Below are 21,563 nucleotides of genomic sequence, written 5' to 3'. Positions count from 1 at the left end.
GCCACACTTTGTCATTGCAAAAGCCATACAGAGTTAGCTTGGTCCGACTCTACAGATACACACACAGTACAGGTACAGTCGCCATCAGATATATCGAAGCAGCCAAGGCGCTCATAAAAATCTGAACACGCCTCTATTCTCAGGGCGTTAGAGTGCGTGTTCAGATATCTGTAATCACCTTGGCCGCTCCGATATATCTGATGGCGACTGTACATTTCGATTGCACTGGTGCAGAGCAATCTATTCAATGAGTATATATTCTACTGGTTCGAATGATTGGTCGACTCGCTACGCAACGATAACGACGCCGGCGCGCGTAACCGGCGCGTACGCAGCTAAAACTGCTTTATTTGGTAATGGACACGCATGTGACCACTGCACTCGATCGAGTGCGGACAATTGATGCGGGCTGTGTGTCTATATACGGACTAACGGTTTCCTTTTATGGACCATGCTTATTTCTCTATGGTGCCACATGGGTACTAAAATTACAATTCGATTGGGCAGGTAGCTAGATTGGATAATCGATAGATTGGGTATTAACGTGCTCGAAACTATACCAACATTGTTACTATTGTTAGACTTCTCTAGTCCAAGGTAGGTGGGAGATATGCCTGAGTATAAAATGTTGTGATTATTATGTTTATTAAGAATTGTTTCATTTTGTTTCGCGTTTTTTCTTGTCTCGCGTAATTGTAAAATATAATTTTGTGTGTACATATTGACATGTTTTTTTGGTCTCCGCTGTGAGCCGATCATGCGACGATCATGTGTGGGTATGTAATGCTTAATATAATTATAAAAAAACTATAATACATTTGTTATAACGCCATTTTATATATTATTATATGTTATAATGTAATTTTTATTATACATTTTCTTTGTTATATTGCGATTTCATCTAAACTGTCATTGATATAATGCCTATTGTAATATTTTAAGTTTTAAATAATATATACACATGTGCTATAATGACATTTGTAATATTATATTTTTGTATAACGTAATACTTTATACAATTTCATCAAGTATAAATACGTATGTTGTATAACATTTTTTGACATATTTCATTTAATAATAACATAAAAATTTACATATTTTTCATATTGTACGCAGACCCAATAATTAAATACAGATTATCATAGTGTAAACCAACATAATAGGTATCTAAGAGTGACCAAAAATTTTTTAATTATTGTTTTGTGCATGCCGCATTATTTTTTAATAAAATATTGAATTTCTAGTTACGTCTTTTATGCTATCCTACTTCTTTTGCTACATATTTTATTCTAGGGGGGTCGCAGTTCTAACCTAACCTAACCAATTTTTTCATGGTTTTCGATTCTGCGGGGGCCGCAGTTCAAACCTAACCTAAACCACTTTTTTGCTAGGTATTTCATTCTACGGAGGGTCAAAGTTCTAACCTAACCTAACCCTCCTTTTGCTAGGTAGTTATTCGTTTGTGTGGAGTCGCAGTTCCAACCTAACCTAACCCATTTATGTCATGCAAATATTATGCCACACAAATAATTATGCGATATCACTTGTTATAACAAATAATATGCTTTAGAGTATGTAATCATTATGGCAATGTATATTAGACGAAGTGTAAATATACCTTATGACCATTATACCAATAATAACATTATGTGTACCGTTAATTAGGTATTACGGTAGTATGCCATTCATTACGTTATTCGAAATAACGATATATAAAACTATGATATATAAAAAGTAATTATAAAAAATGTAATGCACCCGTTTGAAATTAAACATAAATAAATAAATCCAACTGTAATTTCTGGGATAATAAAACAGAGTTTTAATCACTCACCTTGTTTGTCTTCTAACACATTATTAACTGGACGGCAATCTGTATTCAATAATCCGAACTCTGTTCGAGTGGTTCTTACATACGTAGGCATTCTAAGAAAATGCCCGTTGCACAATAGCTATAAGTTAGAAAGAAAAAATACCAAGAAATATTTGAATTGAATGTAACTTGAAAGAATATAAACGTTATAAGTATGGACACAAGATTCATATTACAGTGAACTGGATATATAAGATACAGTTTATATATCATAGGTTTGATATCTTATGATGATTGCAATTGTGCATTGCGTGCTGCACGATTTTTGTGCTATTTGTAGAGGTCCTAGTTTTAATGATGGCAAGTGGGTGGCATCCGTGGAATGTTCTAACTACAAATGTACTTATATGTAACAAAATGTATTTGAGGTACGTAAACGTTTTGTAATCGTAATAAAAAAAAGATTTCCACTATAACAAATCTATTTCCACGATAACCATGATTCAGATTTGTATTCAAGAAACTGTTTTGTTAATTGTGGAAACTAGTGTTATTTTAGGATAACTATCCTATACGTAGCGAAAGCTATCCTATCCTAAGGCCCAAGATACACTTGTAAGTTTTACTTACGTAAATAGGGACACAGTTATACTACAGAATGAGAGATGAATATCGTTAGCTCATTCTAACTAAGTTAACTGACACATAGCTTTGTCCCTACTTACGTAAGTAAAACTTACAAGTGTATCTCGGGCCTAAAGCTACCCTATAGCTTACGATAGCTTTCGCTCTTTAATATGGCTGTTTATTTGAGCATACATGCTTTACAAAAGGCATAAGGTCCACCGATATTTATACCTACTTACTTTCTATGCTTTATCAATTTTATCATTCTAAGGAGTCAATCGTAAGAACAACATGTAAACGCCCCGCCGTCCGCGTGACACGGACAATTGTCACAATTTATTGGTCTAATTTTAGGGTGCCGCTAACACGGACACATTGTTATTAATGGGGACAATAATGCTCGTGAAATGGCAAATCTGACATTGTGACATGCGCAAATTGGGAATGACAAATGATGGTTTGCTGTCGTAGTTGCTTTTTTCTTTCAACTGAATATCGGATCTGAAAAACCATGTTTTACCTAATTTTGAGGAAGAACATCCCTAAAAAAATTACTATTTACACTTCCTGTACTTACCCCAGCATCAACATTCATTTGTGGTTGATTTAAATATCTCGTACAAAACAACGTAAAAGACGTACAGTTAATCGTTTTGACATTTCATAAAGCGGGATAAAGCCTCGATGAAAACCACCTATTAAAGCCGTAACACACTACCGTACCGCGACCTTGGTGCGGTGCGGTAGTGTTTTACGTCTATTATTGAGAATAAACTTACCATAACTCAGGCGAATACGGGGGTGAAGAGGTGACCAGAGAGGGGGGCGGCATCAGCGCGTCGTTTGACAGCTGTCAACAAGGAACAGCGTGTTTTAAATGACCCGTTAAGTTCAAACGATTTTTTACACGAACTTATTTTTCATGAATGGTGGTTTAGATTCTTTCGATCGTTTTTAACAGAATTTTTTGTAACAAAAAACATCTATTATGTCGGAAAAGGGGAAAACCGGTAACAATTTTTTTGTGTCCCATCACTAGCAAATGTCAAAAAAGGCAGCGTGAAAGCCTTAACAGACGGGCGTACCAGACCACGACCTTGATCCGGTCCGAGGCATGTCAGAACGTATGGAGGGTGCATCCTAGCTTGTTTATAGTTACTAATTTCTCCAGTTTAGCCTATTGTGACGGAAGAGTCACTACGGAACCCTACACTGAGCATGGCCCGTTATGCTCTTGGCCGGTTTTTTATCCTAAGAACTATAATTATGTATTACCGTGGTGAGCACCGTGGCCTCGCAGCCCGGCTGGTATTTCTCCAGGTCGGAGCGCGGGCGGCGCATCACCTTCTCACGGTCCTGCTTGTGTTTCCTGTCGGCCCCCTTCAGTTTGAACACCTGCAGACAAAACCATACGTTTGATTTTTATTTACTTTTTTAATATATGTAGTTCTCGGGACCGTCTTAAGTTTTCTTAGAAACGAAAAAAAACTTTCTATTTTGGGACTCTAAAGTCAATTATAAATGGCAGTCTATTAAATACATATAAAGAAACGGTATATCGTGAGGTCAGGTGACAAGCAAAACTCACTAATTACCACCCTACGAACTTACCACCACAAGTTCATAGCCATAGTGAACCATATTAATAGTAAAAGAACGTTGACTTTTGTTTAAATATATTTTTAGTAATTAGTGAGTTTTGCTTGTCACCTGACATAGAAGAAGAACTCAATAGGTACTTAGAAAACGTTAAGCAAATGTTAGCACCAGATGGCGTCATTAAATAAGAATATGCCTAAAATTATTTTAGTATGCTTTAAAGATTAAAAACAGAACCCTAATAATTTCGTCTTGATGTAACTTCCAAATTTCGAAATAAATTTTTACTAGCAAAGATTTTTGGAAACATTCACTTCGAAAACCCAAAGTCAGCCGGCGCGCCGCGGCGGTTTACTATGAAACTTTCCATACAATAAAATTTTGCGAACCCTTTAATGACAAACAGTTTGGTGCAACCAACCCTAAATCCCCTCCGGTCGACTTTGGCCACTTCCTAATTTGTCTCTTTCCAAACTTGTCCACTTCCTAACCTGTCTCTTTCTTAATAGGGACGATGACACATGTTGAATTTTATAACAAAATCTGTAGAATTGCGATACAGCGAGGAAATGTCGCCAGCATCCTTGGTACAGTCAACTACAAAGAGATGTATCCTTAACATATACTTAACAAAAACAAACCTGATAGATTGATACCATAAATGAAAATTTGTCGCCTTTTTTTTTAATTTATTTTCAAAAAGTATGGTACATTTAACACTTATATTAGGTTCGCCAAACTTACGTTTAACGGCGAATTGATGCACTCATTTTAAACGTTAGTACCTTAAACTAAATCACATTATTTATTACTAAGGTTAGTACATAAGTAATTATATGATATTGACACAGTATATAAGTTGTATTTATGTAATAATTAACTAGGAATTCTATTTATTCAGTCGTGCGTTGTACCTATTAGCAACTTCTTAATTTTTGATTTGAAGATGTTTTTACTACCACATTCGTCTTCTATTATTGATAAATCGTTAAATATTCGCGGCGTGATATAGCTGCGCGTCCTTTTACCATAGTAGTTGCTAGCGGATGGTTCCACGTATTTACGACGCTTTAGCCCTCTTGGCGCTCGGGTATATATTCGCGGGGTTTTAAATTGTGGATTATTATACTGTTCAGTTGCTATTAAGTACTTAACTTTATTATCTAGCTCTAGCCTATAAATCAGGGATGTTGCGAACATCCGCATCCGCATCCGCAACCGCGGAACTTCCGCATTATTTTCAACATCCGCATCTGCATCCGCATCCGCATAAAATCGATGCGGAGCTTATGCGGATGCGGATGTCGAACAAGTCAGTACAGGAACGTCTTAGCATAGGCGTAAGTGCTAGACAGCTAGGTAATTTAGTCATTAGCCAAAAAAACCTATTAGAAATTAGCAGTCAAGCGTGAGTGGGACATAATGTACGGAACCCTTGGAACGCGAGTCCGACTCGCACTTGGCCGGTTTTTTGAAATAAAAATTACTAAGTAATATTTGCCGTTTTTTATGGTATTATCTTGACATCCTCATCCGCGGATGTAAGCCTTTAAAAATCCGTCAAAAAATCGGCATCCGCAACATCCCTGCTATAAATATACCTTGATCTGACAGGCTGCGGCGTGCAGGCGCGTGTTCTCGTCGCTGGCGAGGCACGTCTCCACCTGTATGCGGAACGGCACGCCTTTCTCGCCGCCATGCTTCTTGGCTGTGAACTCCGTGGATATGCAGTTCACCTGCGGGGTTAATGAACTGTGTCAGAGACTGCGGGTACAGTGCGTCTATAGCTACATCATAAGGGGCCACAGACAAGACATCCAGACTGAGCATAGTAACGCTACCCCCTCTGCCACTCATACGGTAGCTTTACTCCATCTTCGAGTCAATCCCGTGCCGTGATTGGTCTGTGTGTTTGAACGGACCAATCACGGCACGGGATTTGCTCACCTCGTCCCCCCGCACCCCCGTATTTTTGGCAGCATCGGTTTCATGAAATAATTGCTCTAAACTCAGTCTAGAGGATTCCTAGTCTATGTAAGGGGCCCGCTGATCAGTCGGCCGGACGATATCGGCCTGTTAATTGTTCGGAACTGTCACATTTTGCGTTTAACTGACAGGTCGATATCGTTGCGCGGACTGATTAGGTTCTGCCTTCACTTTCCATCAGGTGTGGCTATGACTAAGGCCAGTGCTGATCAGGGGCCTATCACTACATAGTATAAAACAAAGTCGCTTCCCGCTGCCTGTATGTCCCTATGTATGCTTAGATCTTTAAAACTACGCAACGGATTTTGCGGTTTTTTTTAATAGATAGAGTGATTCAAGAGGAAGGTTTATGTATAATTTGTTAACCCGTGCGAAGCCGGGCGGGTCGCTAGTGTGATATAAAATATTTTACCTTGATGTAGACTCCAACATCCTTGGTGGGGTCCCAGTACACGTGCAGGGAGTTAAGGCAAGCTGGCTGCTGTACCCGAGTCACGCCGTATGACAGAGGTACGTCCAGCTAAAACAATAGAGACTTGCCTGTAGTTAATACCAGTTTATGTGACTGCTACATAATGGAAGACATTAAAACACGAGCGTGGGTTTATGAAACGAATTAAATGAGTTTCATAAAAGGATCACACGAAAAAACCGAGGGCTGGGCGGTCAAACCCGGTAAATCCAAATACATATTTTATCATTCAAATAAGAATTCTACGCATGTCACATATAGTTCTTTTTTATCATAAAGAAGAACTATATGTGTCATGCGTAGGAGGCAAACGAGCAGACGGATCACCTGACGGTAAGCGATTAACGCCGCCCATGGACACCGGCAACACCAGAGGGGTTTTAAGTGCGTTGCCGGCCTTTAAGATGGGAGTACGCTCTTTTCTTAAAGGTTTGAAGGTCGTATCGTTCCGGAAATACCGCAGGCGACAGTTCATTCCACAGTTCTAATTTCAAAAACCCTTTTACTCGACTTATCGGCTTTGACCACTCACCTCTCGAAACATAGAAAACACCCATGACTCAGGAACAAGTATCTGTGCCTATCACACAAATAAATGCCTTACCAGGCGTGACTTACTCCGCGATTTCGTCGCGTTGCTACAAGTACCTACAAGTACATGCGGCCCACACCAATTTTGGTGTCTAGCCATAGTAGTTGCCGCCGCTACGGAACGGACGCCTGCTCGCGTGTGCGCCACCTAGCGGTCATATCTGTCGTAATAGACGCGTTTTGTTAGAGAGTGAATCTTCTGTAAGTACCTAGTACCAGGCGTGTCTCACTCGGCGATTTCGTCGCTTTGCTACAGGTAGCTAAAAGTACATCCGTTCCACACCAATTTTGGGGAAAGCCATAAGCCGCGCGTGGCGCTGTCGCCACCTAGCGGCCATATCTGTGCTGATCGTAATAGACGAGTTTTGTTAGAGAGTGAGTCATCTGTACTTAGTACTATTATTTATTTTTTGACGACCGGTCTGGCCTAGTGGGTAGTGACAATGCCTGTGAAGCCGCGGTCATGGGTTCGAATCCCAGTAAGGGCATTTATTTGTGTGATGAGCACAGATATTTGTTCCTGAGTCATGGTTGTTTTCTATGTATTTAAGTATTTGTATTATTATATATATCGTTGTCTGAGTACCCACAACACAAGCTTTCTTGAGCTTACCGTGGGGCTTAGTTAATTTGTGTAATAATGTTCTATAATATTTATTTATTTATTTATTCTGTGGCCTTACCGGGATTTGAACCCGGTATAGTTTGTAGCTTTCTAATAGACCCCGAAGGCTAATCCTATTGTCTATTGTTAAGAAAAACCGCTCGTGCCACGTGCCACAACCACCTGCATAAAAAATCGGTACTTCGGTTACTGAGTGCCGGCGAGTCGAACGCTACAGAACCAGTCTAAAATGTGTCATCGAGATGCGTAACAAAGGCGCGTTATCGGAGAGCGCACCTACACTGGTTTTTGAGCGTTGGACTAGCCCGCGCTCAGGTGCCAAATAGAATAACTAGGACCCTTTTTTGCAGGTAAGTAGCACGTGCGGTTTTACTGAACAATAGACAATAGGATTAGCCTTCGGGGTCTATTAGAAAGCTACAAACTATACCACAGCATAGAGAAATAAAGACAAGAGTGCTCACTCCATACATCAGTTCCGACTATTAATTTCAGTGTCTACATCTAGCATCGAGTAGCGGAACTATCAGTACTGTTACTTGACAATAGATGTAGCACCGACCGGAAAGTCTTATCTCAACAGCATAAGACTTTCCGGTCGGTGCTACCATCTATTGTCAAGTAGCAGTACTGATAGTTCCGCTACTCGATGCTAGATGCTAATAGTCTTTTTGGTACTAAAACTGATGTATGGAGTGAGCACTCTATGTATTTTTTTCTCTATGACCACAGGCAGGGTCACCACACTAGGTCGTCATACGGCGCTCACCTCGACGATGCGCTCGCCCGGGCGCTCCGCGTGCCACTGCGCGATCTGCTCGCGCTCCATGTATTGCAGGCGTCGCTCGTGGAAGCAAATCTTGATCACACTCTGTTGACAATTAAATAATTACTCATACTCATTCTCATTCTTTATTGGTAATAGGTGATTACATGTCAACTTACATAGCTAGTACAAATAACATAATAAAAACAAAAAATATAAAGTATTGTAAATGTTAAAGTTGATTCGCTACTTGCGTAGTTTTGTATTTTCATTCATTTAAGTACATTAATATTTCGCAGTCAGAAATTCTTCTATATTATAGAACGACCGCTCAACAAGCCAAGTTTTAAGTTTGTTCTTAAAGAGTAACAAACTAGGTGCGTGTGTTATTGATGCTGGCAGGTTATTATACACGGAGGGGCCCATGACGTGTATAGTTTTTGCTCTCTTTGCTAAGCTACGGGGCACCGCTGCTAGTTTTTGTCTAAAGTCTATTTTTTTATTCCGTAGACTGAAATGACAGTTAATAGTATGAACATGAAATGTCATTTCATACTATTAACTGTCATTTCAGTCTACCGAATAAAAAAATAGACTTTAGTATCGTGTAATCCGGTCGCTGTTGTCGCCCCGCTTGGGGTAATTATCCAAATTCTCTCGCGTGTATAGAGCTGTTTGCAGTATCAATAGACCCGGCAACGTGATAATCCCTAGGGTGGTGAAGTGTGGCCTTGCAGACTACATAAGGGTCTCCCCAAACTTATCGACGCGGAATCGGCAATGCCAATAGAAATGAAACTTTATGTCCACGCAATAAGAGCGAAAAAGACGCCGACGCGTCGACCGTCGACGGCCGAACGGAGCCGAACCGAACCTTACCTGTTTATGCTGTTTACTATCGGCTTTCGCCGAATCCGCGTCGATGAGTATGGGGAGACCCTAAGTCAGTTTGCAATCTAAAAATCCTGTTTCCTAGTAATAAACGAAATTGTTTCGAAGCGGTCATGTCTTCGAGCAAGGCCGGCTTCCGACACGTCGGAAGGGAGGAGCCCAAGCGATATCTTACTATACAAATAATTCTGCCGTACCATAGACGTATACGTGAGTGACCAGTCTTTAACATATTTAGAAGTTTTGTTATTAAAATCATTCTGCCATTTATTGCGGGGGGAAACATGCACAAAGTTGCACTTCTCACTCACTACATACAAAATCAAATCTGTAATGACAAATACATGGAAACGACACACGTCAAAGACAAATCTTGCACACCTCGATCTCTTTTTGTGTGCGGATCAGGGATGTTGCGGATGCAGATTTTTTGACATCCGCGGATGCGGATGCGGATATTTAAAGGCTCACATCCGCGGATGCGGATGTCAAGATTAGGTACTTAGAAAACGTCAAATATTACATTTTTAGTATTTTTTTATTAAAAAAAACGAAACGTTTAGTATTTGAACAAGAATATAGGTGCGTTATATTTAATAAACAGTAACTTCGCCGACTTTTCTGGATCTAGACGATTTCGTTATAGGTAATGACGAAATTACCTAGCACTTACGCCGCCGCTAAGACGTTCCTGTACCGACTTGTTCGACATCCGCATCCGCATAAGCTCCGCATCCGCATAAGCTCCGCATCGATTTTATGCGGATGCAGATGCGGATGTTGAAAATAATGCGGAAGTTCCGCGGTTGCGGATGCGGATGTTCGCAACATCCCTGGTACGGATGAGTCACAACCATACCAAAAACCTCACCAAATATCACAAGGGGATCAAAAACTAGCCTAAAACACCTCGCGTGATTTGTGCACAACCCCTTCCCGGTGTTGCTCGAAGGGTCATGTAATCATCTAGTTTATTTTGCAACTTAATTTTCTTTTGGTAATTTGGTATCTTGTCTTTACCGTGATACACCAATCATTTTTAGTTGCTGTTCCTAGTCCCGCTGGCTCGTCCAAGAGTGGTATACAGTGGACCATGCCCTTACTTTTACAATCTTTCCTTTGTAGTGAGCAAGATTTTGAACCTTCAGTTTAGTCTCATAAGGATTTAAATGTTTTTTCTTTAGAAAATGGTACACAGTGAACCAAACGTGACATACCTTCAATATCTTCCCCTTGTAGTGAGACAGGTCTCCCAACTTCTTGAGTTTGATCTCATAGGGCTGCCCCTGGTTGAGATACGTGAGTGTCTCTTCGTTCTGTTTGGTGGCGATAGATGTCGCCGCCGCGAGCACGTATTGGAACCTGGGAATGGTACACAGTTAATCACTTTTCGTTTCTAATTGTTCGCAATTTTATAAAGTTTTTTGGCTTTTGTTGAAAGGAAACAATTCGATAATGGTTACAATTTCAATCATGATTACCATAAGTAATGTAGATGGCGCTTTACAGTCAGCAGCGATAGTTGCTAAGCGGGCGAGGTGTTCAAAATTATCTTTACGCGAGTTTATTGTTAAGAGAATAAGAGCGCGTCAAGGTAATTTTGAACACCTCGCCCGCTTAGCAACTTCTGATGCTGACTGTACGTATGGCTCCGACCGTATGCGGTAACTACAGATGTGCAAATCGCGGAAAGATTCCAAAAAGTTGGAAAAGTTCTAGGATTTTATGAACACTTCACAATAAATGAACAAAATGGAAAGTGTAATTTCCCATACCTGCAAACTTATTCAATGTGGAAATTTCTCAACTTTAGAAACTATCCGCCAGCACATCAGTAGGTATAGTTGGTCAAACCAATTTGTCAGTAAATAAGAACCAAAAAAACTATACTCTACTATTTCTTTTGGGCGCTAGTACTAGTGACCTAGTGTAAGACAAAGATAGTATGATTATCTCTGTCTATGTTTGAGATGAGACAAACTATAACTCAGTAACTGGTGTAACAAACCACATGGATGGCGTTACAACGCAATCTTCTTCAGTTAAAGAATTGTCGCCTAATAGTGTGAGTGATGGAAGTATTATTCAATTGATAAAACCGCATGCAATATTCTCCTATGGCCCGGCCGTACAAATGAAAAATCCAAAATTTGCCACTGAAATTTGAACCTAAAGTGAATGAAATAGAGTTGATTTAGCGTTGTTTGAAAATTGAATGAAACAAAGCAAAAGCGACTCTGTTCCCATTGAATATGATTTAAATGTCATCGAACTGAATAGGTACTATAGGTAGGACCTTGGGCCTTAGGAGGACAGAATTCCGCACCCAAAGGATGACAAATGGAACCAAAGCAACCAAATTAAAGCAGGGGGGGGGGGGTCAGTTATCTCTGCATCTGACTGTACCTGTACTTACCTAAAGGCACATTTCCAAAAGCACATTATAAAGCTTGTGAGATATACAGACTTCAGTAAAGTAAGTATTGGCAAGGTGCGAAGTCGGTGGAGGGGGAAGTGGCGCTGATCGTCACAAACACAGGTAATCTTATAGAATGACATTAGTACTAGCGGCAGCCGCTTGAATTAATTTTACTCCATAAGATTTAACGTAGAAAGTCTGCCAAAATGAGGGCAGCACCAGTCGTGCACCTAGCGAATAGGTTTACCACTTAACTCAGACGATTGGTAATAATGTAAATAATACATTGGATTTAGTCCTAAATTAGAAAATAATTAAATAAATATTTTAACGCGTCATTATTAAAAATTATTCTAACGGGTCACTCACGTTATTTTGGATGAATTAAGCTCGACATGCTTCGATAAATTACGTGAATCATTTGGACCTTAACCCGCAACCCTTGCAATGTTTCGAGCGAAATTTGATCAACATTACACGAGCGTAATAATACCGGGTCACTCACGTCTTCGTCGACAGAAAATTGTTCGATATGCCACGCTCCATATCAAGCAGCTTTATCGTAAGCCGTTCGCGTCAGTTAATCGATGTAACGTGAGTTACGTGAGTGACCTGTTCTAATATTAATAAATTTCTGAATCTTAAGCCCCGTCTCCATATCGCGCGGCAAACCATCGAACATTGCCTCGCGCGGCAGCCGCGCGCAATGGATACCGGGCTGCCGCGCGAACCAACTCGATGCGCCCGGTATCCATTGCGCGCGGCTGCCGCGCGAGTCAATGTTCGATGGTTTGCCGCGCGATATGGAGACGGGGCTTTACGGAGCCCGTGAGTGACTTGTGTATGTTTTGAGTATCATGGAAGTTTTTATGTTATTGCTGTGTACCGACAGTCTGAGTTAAGTGTTGTAATATGTAATGTGGTTAATATACTTGGTTATGTAAGTGTGGGGCCCGTCATAGCACCCGTCCCATTGGCTGCCGCGCCCGCAGCAATACTCTGTACCCATCGCGCTGGAATGCAAACACCGCCTTAACATCACCGGGTTAAGAGTTATTATTGAGTGAATCGTGTTGGGATGGAATGGATTCAGATCTATTTCACCAGACTGCCAAAGAAGATTAGGAAGCACATTTCATTGCAAAAATTAAACGCTATGAGGTTGTGTATTTTTTTTTTCTTTACTTTCTCAACTATAGCATAGTGAAATATAAGTAAAGAAAGAGTTGTAACTTCATACATCAGTTTTCTTACCAAAACGCGAGTTATTTCGTAGTCGACATCTAGCGTCAAGTAGCGGACATTATCAGTTCTGCTAGTTGACAATAGATGTCGCGGTAAACTAAAACTCTAATGCTCAACAATTTTCAGCTTTTTAATATTATAACCGGATGCACCTGAACTATATTTTCAACTTCTTCCGCTTATAATATTAGTTGTAAATTGGTTTAGCAGTACATTTTTCGTCAGTGACATCTGGTGTCAAGTAACGGTACTGATAATTCCACTACTTGACGTTAGATGTCGACTACGAAATAACTCGCGTTTTGGTAAGAAAACTGATGTATGGAGTTGCCACTTTCTTTACTTATATTTCTCTATGATTGATTACAGTACATATTTGATATGTACTGGGGGAAAACTAATACAGCACACTCTTTCTAAATCTTGTTTGTTTTCCATCATTATTTAAAGTTCTGACGTATGTAGTTAGAAACCTGCTTATTATTTGGTGCCAATAACCAGGGCCCTATTGGCAATGCCGCTTTTTGTTGCCTGGTGAAATAGGGACCAAAAATATCAGAATGAAATATATGCCTAAATGATGCGTTATTTTGAAGACTGATATGATTTTTTTGTATGGCATGGTGCGAATAGGCAATCGAGCATTCAGCTTATGGTATGTGAGCTTTATATGGAAAAGTATACCTACGGATTTTTTTTAATTTACGTCAGACAGGTCACTCACGTAATTAAAATCAATTATCGCTCGTTTTATTACTTTTCAACCCGTTTCGAAGATATCCTCCTAAGGTCCAACGAAAAATTTAGTATGTAGTCAGTACGGCCCGTAGTCCTACCAGTAGTACTATTGTTTTATACTCATTTAGACCCAAGTACTTAAACGACATTTTTTAATGTTATTGTATTTATACAGCACCTTGTACAGCACTTTGTTTTTTTTTTTACGAAATTGTTAAAGGGCTCACAGACAAAACAAAACAGTCCTTTAGAAGTTCGTAAACGTCAATTTCGATAAGCGCAAAATTAGAAAACAAAATGATGGGTTTTCTATTAAGTCCTACTGGTAGGACCGAGGTACGCTATGATTACACAATTGTTGTAGGAGCTGGGTGTGAATAACAAAGTTAATAAGTACTACGGGTAGGACCTTGGGCCTTAGGAGGATATGACTGACGTGTATAACTGACATCAAATCAAATCGTATCGAAACATGTCATTAAATGCGTGAGTGTCCCATTAATTGAATGGTACATATTTTAATATTATTATTTTTAAATTATGACTTGTTTAATGATTTCAAACTAAATGAGAACACTTAAGTACTTGGTGATTTTATAGCTTTGAGAAATAGTCGATGTTAGAAGCCATACTGGGACGCAAAGCAATTCGTTTGAATTAAATTAACAAGGCACTTTGACAAAACCCCACACGTTTAATCTTTTGGACGCCAATGACCGATATATCCGCACCGTAGGTTCAACGCCAAAGACCGATTAATCGGTCACAGACCACAGAGCAACATCGACCTACGTGCATATACATAAAGTTCAATTTCAGTTTTGACACTTCAATGATGTGGCGTCTGAGTGACAGCTTTTGTGTTTGACACGACGTGAAAAAGCCATACTGGGGAATCAAGCGTGAATATTATTATAAAACCTTAATTTACAAACCACAAACAGACAATAAACGAATTATGAATTATGAATTATGAATTATTACAAATATGTTAGAAGAAAGATGAAGATAAAATGTTGCAGTCAGATATGTCTAAAATCTACCATGCTAAAAATAGATATATATATATATATATATATATATATATATATATATAAATAGCTTAGTAGTGCGCCGCGACATTATCTCGCTCGTGAGATAGACTACCCGTCCCTTTCTAAAATTTCTAAATACAGTTACAAAAAGACAGATAGTATACATCACGCACGAGATATTGTCGTCGTGCAAACGCGGAGAGCAGAAATCAGGAGTATTTTCAAAAGGGCTTATTTCTCTACGTACACCATACAAAAATAAGCCATTTTGAAAAGACACTCCTCAAATGCATTCAAACAATGCCCAGGCGGTCGATTTTTGAATTTGGAGCGCGGCACTCTATAATCTCTGGAAACGGTGTTATTTTTTAAATACGAGCGATAGAAATTGGAAATGGTAGTGACCACTCGTTTTCAATTCTATTAGTAGAATTTAAATGCCTAGTAGCAGTGGCGTAGCGTGAACTAATCTAGCCGTGAGCGAAACTACATTCTGCGAGGTCCTTTTCAATATGTATTCCCAGGTAATAAAAGGGCTGGCTTTGCGAGGCCCCCCTAAGTGCGAGGCCATGAGCGAGGGCCCCATTCACCCAGCCTAGCTAAGTAGCTACGCTACTGCCTAGTGCCTAGTAGAGAAGATAGTATTGATAAATAGATAGAATACTCTATTGACACACCTGAGTAAAAAGATCCAAAAGAAAAGAACACTTGATTAATTGTAGAGGCAGACGACAGACGGTCTTATCGCTAAAGAGCGATCTCTTCCAGACAACCTTTGGGTAGCGGAAACAGAGAAATAATCGAAAAAGTAGGTGTTACAAAAACGTTATGGAGCCACACGAAATCGTGCCCTCGAAATTCAAAAATCCCCCCTCCCCCTGTCCTGATACCTGTAGTGTGGCGACTAATCTAGAAGCGTCACTTGCACCATTCCACTAACCCGGGGTTAACAGGTTAAACCTCGAGTTACCATGGTTACCAGTACAATTTGACAATGGGTTAACGGTTTAACCGCTTAACCCCGGGTTAAAATCGCCCCCCTGTCCTGACACAGCGGTAGTGTGGCGACTAACCTATAGTTGAGGTTACCTGGTGTCATCCTTGAAGCTGGGTTCGGCACGAGGCTGTGCCGGCGAGTGCAGGAACCCGTCTAGCGAGCTGACCGGCGAACACATCAGCAGACCCCCGTCTGGAACACGCAATAGGCTACATGACTAATTTTCATTTATGGTATCAATCGATCGGGTTTGTTTTTAGGATCAAATGTCTATATGGGACCCATTGCATTAAAGCAACACAAAAGACACAAATTGTAGTCAAAGGCCGACAGTCGCACTTCACTCGCGAAACGCCCTATACAAAACGGCAAGGGAACGTGACGTCAAGGTCTCTGGGAGCCCATCTTGTACTATGGACAAAACAAGAAAATTGCGTTTTTGTCGGTGAAATATTGCGTTTATGTATATAGTTGCTATACAATATTTTCTTGGATGAAATGTAAGGAATCGAATGGTACCCTTACTTTTATCGTTATTGGAAGTAAAAAAAAACTTAAATTTTGAAACTTTCTGACCGCGTAGCCAACGTTCCAATCGCTAACGCTCCGTAGCGATCGAAACGCAACTATCACTGTCGCACTAATATAGAAGAGTGATAGAGAGACACAAAGCGTTTCGTTGTCGAAGCGATAGCGATTGTCAGCTTGGCTAGACCGGCAGGTCCTGTATTTTTGTAACATTTCCATATTTTATTTTAATATGCACATTATTGTGATAAATTGCTTATTTGCTACCTATTTTACTAGATTTTGTTATAAATTTCAACATGTGTTATCATCCTTATCAGGTCACTAATCAATTTTATATGACCATAGATAGTATAGAGGGGTCCTGTCATAGTAAATTTTGTAGTCGCAGTAAATTTACTGCCATCTATCGACACACGATTAAAACTCAAAATGAAAATGTGTAAAACTATCAAATAAATGTATATATGTATGGATAAATGATTTTATTATTTTTATATCATTTTGACCCGTTATTTCACTGATACCTATGTGTTAAAATTGTTAAATATCAAACGCCATCTAACCGAGCATAGGCCAAAGGTGTGTGCGTCATCTCTCCGAGAATGACCTTTTGTTGATTTCCGAGGCACGGTTTTTCCTTAGACTTTATTCATCTTATACGGAGTTACATATGTCTTTGACCATACTACAACACTGGATAGTCGAAATCATGGGTCTCTATTGTTTCCCAAATAAGTTTAAGCCATAATGTATTGTTTGCCCGCGTTTTCGTTAGTCATAATACATTTGGTTCAGAAACGCGTCACTTTTCAGGATTGCCATAAAACAAACCTAGCTTAACCTATCTATAGGATAAGTTAATGAAAATCCTGAAATGTTAACGGTTTCAGTTTTATGACTAATGATAATATGACAAACAATACATTATGACTTAAAACTTTATGGGAAACAACGGGACCCCCGAAATCATTATCCGTACACGGTTAACATAATCCGTATAGTATAGAATAACATTAAACCTCTAATAAAACTAAAAAAGTGGAGTAGGAATTCACATAAACCAAAGAGAATTTAGATAGAGGCGTATTGTCAATTTAAATTCTGTAGTCACAGTAAATCTACTGCCATCTTTCGACGCAGGATTAAAACTTTTAGAACGCCATTTGACTTTGATCCTTGTTTTTTCACTGATAAGTGTTAAAATTGTTAAATATCAAACGGTGTCGCCATCTACATGAGTATAGGCCAATGTTATAGCGCCATCTTTTCGAGCATACATTTTTCTTGATTTTCGGAGGAACATTTTTTTATTAGACTATTTATCTTATACGGAGTTATATATCTTTGCATAAACTAAAATCTCGTATCTCTACCAAAAGTAAGTTGACGTATACTTCTCGCTAGATGTCACTACAAACTTTCTTGTCAAGTGCAAGGGGACTGGCGCCATCTGTCGACTGATGTTTGTATCCTTAATTAATTATATTGAACTAGATGTCGCCACTTACTTTTGTTGTCGAGTGTGGGTGGTGAATGGTAACCGCTCGTGGGCATCATATCGCCCTGTAGGGTGAGCGTAGTGATGAATAAAGCGCCATCTATCGAGTAATATTTGAATCTTCATATTGAAACTAGATGTCGCTTCTTTTATTGTCAAGATGGTGAATAGTATTGTATGTTATGTGTTTAGGGTGATTGTGGGAGTTTTGATTATAATGCCATCTATTAACTAAAGTTTGAATTATTGTATTTTAACTTACTTTTATAGCGAGTGCAGGTGGTGAATACTTGAATAGTATCCGCTCACTGGCATTATACCGCCCTGCAGTATGGGCTGGCATGTTTATTTTCAGACCAATTATTAGCTGTGGATGTTTAAAGAAAACGCCATCTATTAGCTAATCTTTGAACTAGATGTCGCCACTTACTTTTATTGTCGAGTGCGGGTGAATAGTATCCGCTAATGGGCATCATACCGCCCTGTAGGGTGGACTGGCTTTGCATGAGCCTTAGGGCTTTCAATTTAGTATTGAAGAACCAAACGCCATCTATTGAATGATTCCTAAATCTTAATATAGAAACTAGATGTCGCCACTTACTTTTATTCTCAAGTGCAGAGTTATCAGAACTCTTAGCTGTAAGGGGTTTCCACTAAAGTAATGTTTGAATATTTATATTTGAAATGGGTGACCTAGGTGTCGTCGTACTTTTAGTGCAGATGGTGTATAGATAGTCTCAGGAATGTTAGCTGTGGTGCGTTTTGATCATAGCGCCATCTGTTGAACCTTTAAAGAAAGCGCCATCTATTAGCTAATCTTTGAACTAGATGTCGCCACTTACTTTTATTGTCGAGCGCGGGCGGTGAATGGTACCCGTTCATTGGCATCATACTGCCCTGTAGCGTGGGCTGGCATTGCATGCTCTCAGGGCTGTTGGCTGTAAACATACATGTTCTATAGATTACAGATGATACTAGCGACCCGCCCTGGCTTCGCACGAGTTACACAAAACCATTTACAACGGACATATTATATAAGACATTAAGTAAATGGGTTTTTAATAGGGTATGTTACGCGAAAGTCTGCGTAGGGGGCGCCACTTCCTCAATAAGTCACAACCTAAGGGTCTACCGCAAACGAGAGAGTCGAAATTTTGTTATCTAACCTCTATCAGTCTTGCATATTCGAGCGATAAAGAGGCAGATAGCTTAGTTTCGATTTCGCGTTTCCCGGTAGGCCCTTTGTAAACAAACCGCCTTGATGTATCAATGTCACAATCGATTGTCTGTGAAAACTTGTCAAAAAACAGTTTAAGGTACAGTATGTATAAGTTACTCTATGGTATACTTAAGTCACTAGTGCCGCACTCTGGCGGCAAAACATTGCAGTAATACTCCCTATTAGACATATAATGAAAGAAGTAGTTACCGTGTGGCGGCATGAGCGCGGCGTGCGGCGGGGAGTGCTCCTCCTCAGCCCCGTCCACCACCATCTCGCTCATCTGCAACAGATTAGCTTAGTTATATACTACGTACAACCTAAATTATCCGAACCTCGGTTATCCGAACGCTATGTTAGTTTAATCCGAACGCGCAGCGGCATCGCATAGGAGTATCTAGCGTGTTGAAACACGTTTTTTCTTCTCGTCGACTGACAATAATGGTTGAACTCAGACTTCGTATACCCAATTGAAATCGCATGACTATGTGAACGCGCCTTATATTTATAATTATAATAAATTTACAGGTCCAAGTAACACATAGTTGCACATCTAACGTACATTTTCATAAGTAAAATATTATTTTCCTTTCACCGCACTTGCTCGAAAAAGGTGTTATTACACGTAGGAGATCCGGTCCGTGAATCCTAAATTTCGACCACAAGTGTGATGAAAAACATTATGTGTGCCAGGGGCGGTACAGGAATTACGAACTCGTGTTAATTAAGCCCTCGCCTTCGGGCTTCAATTCACACTCGTTGGTAAATCCTTGTTTAGCGCCCTTAATACACAATGTACCTACTATAGACACTATAGTTTACCTGTCTGTCCGGCAGGCGGCGCGGCCAGGCGCGGCGCGGCGGCGACAGCACGGCGCCGGTCGGGGAAGGCGCTTCCTGCTTGAACACGGCCAGCGACGGCAGCGACAGCAGCGCCTCACTGTGCAAAAAGTTTTCATTAATAAATGGGGCATTCTCTATGAAAAGGGACCTTATTGTCGATGGTGCTTATGTTTACACCGCACAACGTCGCGCGGCATTGTATTTATATCGGAGCATCGTTAATAATGGCGTAAGCGCCATCGACAAAAAAAAGGTCCCTTTTCATAGATAACGTCACAAATAAATAAAAGGAGAAATTTAAATCACCGCCTCCAGCGAGATTTCAGCTCGCTCCCGTTTGCAACACCGATCTAGACTCTAGAAACTCTAGATGATCTAACCACAGATTCGAATTTAATTTAAACTTGTGAGACATAGTATCATTGAATAATTTTACGGTTTAGACTCACTTGTTTTAGTCACTCGCGCGACATGTTTCGGAGAGCCTAGATTATATGTAATCTGTGGTTAGCGCATTTAAACCGGTGTTATATATAAGACTAAAAGAAGAGTCTTATATATAAGACTAATAGAGGTATATTATATCCAAACCCACACGGAAAAGTGAACCGTCCTGAGTAATCCTAAAGCTGTATACTAAATACTAACCTTTTTTTTATATTCCGCTAATAGATGTCGCAACTCTCAATTACTTCCTTCTTGATTTACGAGCCTTAGCGAGACGCATAGCGACATCTACCGTTCTAGTACTACACTTCTAACGTCCCAAATTCCAATATGCAACCAGCAACACTTAATTATCCATCGGTGGACTTTGCCTTTTATAATAATGTTTACGAACTGTCAGTTAACAGTGTGGGCAGTATGGGTACTAAGAATTTAAGAAGTAATCGGTAAAATAGCGCATTTTATTTACTTCTTAACTTTAATTTCGCTATCAGACAGCTCTGCTGGCCAGGAAAAAAAAGATTTGATATTTTTTTTATGCAAACCTTTTGCCCGCTGAGGTGTGTAAACATTACGGTTCTTTATCTTCTTTCTTCTTCGTTCTTGAATGTAATTTAGTTTTTCGATTTAGCTTACAAACGTATTCTGTATAGAATCTACTAAAATACTTACTTCATAGACAATTCTCCGGGTAAGTCCAAATCGAGGTCGTTGACCTGCCAGCCTGGTGAGAGGTGCGAGGAGGACGAGCTGGTCCCGCTCCCGCCCATGTCGCCGACCGCCGCTGGAAGTTGATAGACCTTATTACAATGGGATACGGTTGAATTTGCAACAACATAGAATAATATTAATGTCAGAAGTATATAGATGGCGTGAACTTTAGTTCAGAAAGTTTCACTAGATGGCGTTAGTTGGCCCTCTATAGTTCTAGGTTAGATTTCAGATAACAAAACGGACGTTGCTTTGCGCTTATTTATTCCTTGAATAAGCAAATAACCCTATTGTTCTTAAATATTGTTATTAGTTTTACCTTTTATTCTGTGAAGAAATACCGAAAGTAAAAGTTGCTGAAATAGTTTTATCACATCAGGGTTTTCGAAATATAAGGGTGGTATGTAATCCCAAATTTTGAGGAAGACAGTTGTGAATCTGAGCTACTGCTGAAATGCTTAATATGTATGTCTCATTTCTAAATGTGTACTTGGTTTTCAGTAAACCAAGT

At 39.7% G+C, this 21,563-nt stretch overlaps 1 protein-coding gene across 1 annotated transcript in view; it reads right to left on the bottom strand.

Moving 5' to 3' along the window:
* Window positions 1–21,563, bottom strand: part of LOC134659175 (transcription factor CP2) — a 54,146-nt gene that overhangs the window by 19,399 nt on the left and 13,184 nt on the right. Inside the window, exons 2-13 of the mRNA XM_063514806.1 lie at window positions 21,014–21,125; window positions 19,862–19,991; window positions 19,262–19,325; window positions 18,675–18,770; window positions 15,896–15,995; window positions 12,722–12,802; window positions 10,588–10,732; window positions 8,483–8,584; window positions 6,438–6,545; window positions 5,641–5,775; window positions 3,716–3,835; window positions 3,220–3,290 (exon numbers count right to left, since the gene is read on the bottom strand). Coding sequence (XP_063370876.1) covers window positions 3,220–3,290; window positions 3,716–3,835; window positions 5,641–5,775; window positions 6,438–6,545; window positions 8,483–8,584; window positions 10,588–10,732; window positions 12,722–12,802; window positions 15,896–15,995; window positions 18,675–18,770; window positions 19,262–19,325; window positions 19,862–19,991; window positions 21,014–21,125 — 1,264 coding nt within the window. The remainder of the gene's footprint in view (window positions 1–3,219; window positions 3,291–3,715; window positions 3,836–5,640; window positions 5,776–6,437; window positions 6,546–8,482; window positions 8,585–10,587; window positions 10,733–12,721; window positions 12,803–15,895; window positions 15,996–18,674; window positions 18,771–19,261; window positions 19,326–19,861; window positions 19,992–21,013; window positions 21,126–21,563) is intronic.

This window comes from Cydia amplana, chromosome 24, assembly GCF_948474715.1.
Source record: "Cydia amplana chromosome 24, ilCydAmpl1.1, whole genome shotgun sequence".
Lineage (NCBI taxonomy): Eukaryota > Metazoa > Arthropoda > Insecta > Lepidoptera > Tortricidae > Cydia > Cydia amplana.
This window is presented reverse-complemented; position numbering and strand designations above follow the sequence as displayed.